The following is a 1,111-nucleotide window of genomic DNA, read 5'->3' on the forward strand; positions in this document are numbered from 1 at the left end:
GAAACGAGTGGGATTGACCTCGATATCTTTGTCCATAGTGTTATGATGAATGGTTTGTGCAAGGGCGACAAGGTTGATGAGGCACTTGGATTGTTTAATAAACTTTCTGATAAAGGGATTGAACCGAACGTAAACACGTACAATACAATGATTACTGGATTTTGTAGAAAAAGTTTGCTCAGTGAAGCCGACAAGCTGTTTAAGAATATGAAAAAGATTGGTTGTATGCCAAATGATTGTACGTATAATGTACTGATCCGAGGTCATCTCAAAGGTGGCCATGTAGCAACTGTTATCGAGCTTATTCGGGAAATGAGAAGCTGCGGTTTTTCATCAGATGTTTCAACCGTGGAAATGGTTGTTGATATGTTATCGGACGGGAGATTGGAGAAAAGTTTTTTGGTTCTTCTTTCTCGGTGAGCTGTAATGCGGAGGTTGCTTTCGGTCATGGAAGTCTTGTGACAACGAGGTTAGTTCTTCTGTTCTGAATTTAGGCTTGTTTAGCTGTTCTCAATTTTCATCAGAACCACATTGATAGAACTCTTACTTTGTGGGTCTATGGATATTTTTATATCGGCTCGGCTGTACGTATAACGTGCCATCCTTTGCAATGCATGGAACATTGAAAACAGTTATGGTAAATTGGTCATAAGCTGAGTCCTTGGACTCTTGGCACCCTCCGCATTACAGCTCACCGAGAAAGAAGAACCAAAAAACTTTTCTCCAATCTCCCGTCCGATAACATATCAACAACCATTTCCACGGTTGAAACATCTGATGAAAAACCGCAGCTTCTCATTTCCCGAATAAGCTCGATAACAGTTGCTACATGGCCACCTTTGAGATGACCTCGGATCAGTACATTATACGTACAATCATTTGGCATACAACCAATCTTTTTCATATTCTTAAACAGCTTGTCGGCTTCACTGAGCAAACTTTTTCTACAAAATCCAGTAATCATTGTATTGTACGTGTTTACGTTCGGTTCAATCCCTTTATCAGAAAGTTTATTAAACAATCCAAGTGCCTCATCAACCTTGTCGCCCTTGCACAAACCATTCATCATAACACTATGGACAAAGATATCGAGGTCAATCCCACTCGTTTC

General features: G+C 40.2%; 2 protein-coding genes across 2 annotated transcripts in view; both read left to right on the forward strand.

The window, feature by feature from the left end:
• The window catches only part of LOC104806934 (pentatricopeptide repeat-containing protein At1g63330), a 23,585-nt gene extending 23,121 nt beyond the window's left edge, over nucleotides 1-464 (forward strand). The window contains exon 2 of the mRNA XM_019201651.1: nucleotides 53-464. Within this exon, the coding sequence (XP_019057196.1) occupies nucleotides 53-420 (368 nt within the window). The 3' untranslated portion in view covers nucleotides 421-464. The remainder of the gene's footprint in view (nucleotides 1-52) is intronic.
• The window catches only part of LOC104806932 (pentatricopeptide repeat-containing protein At1g63330-like), a 33,877-nt gene that overhangs the window by 28,486 nt on the left and 4,280 nt on the right, over nucleotides 1-1,111 (forward strand). The window lies entirely within an intron of this gene.

The sequence above is a fragment of the Tarenaya hassleriana genome, unplaced genomic scaffold (assembly GCF_000463585.1).
Source record: "Tarenaya hassleriana unplaced genomic scaffold, ASM46358v1 Cleome12, whole genome shotgun sequence".
Taxonomy (NCBI): Eukaryota; Viridiplantae; Streptophyta; class Magnoliopsida; order Brassicales; family Cleomaceae; genus Tarenaya; species Tarenaya hassleriana.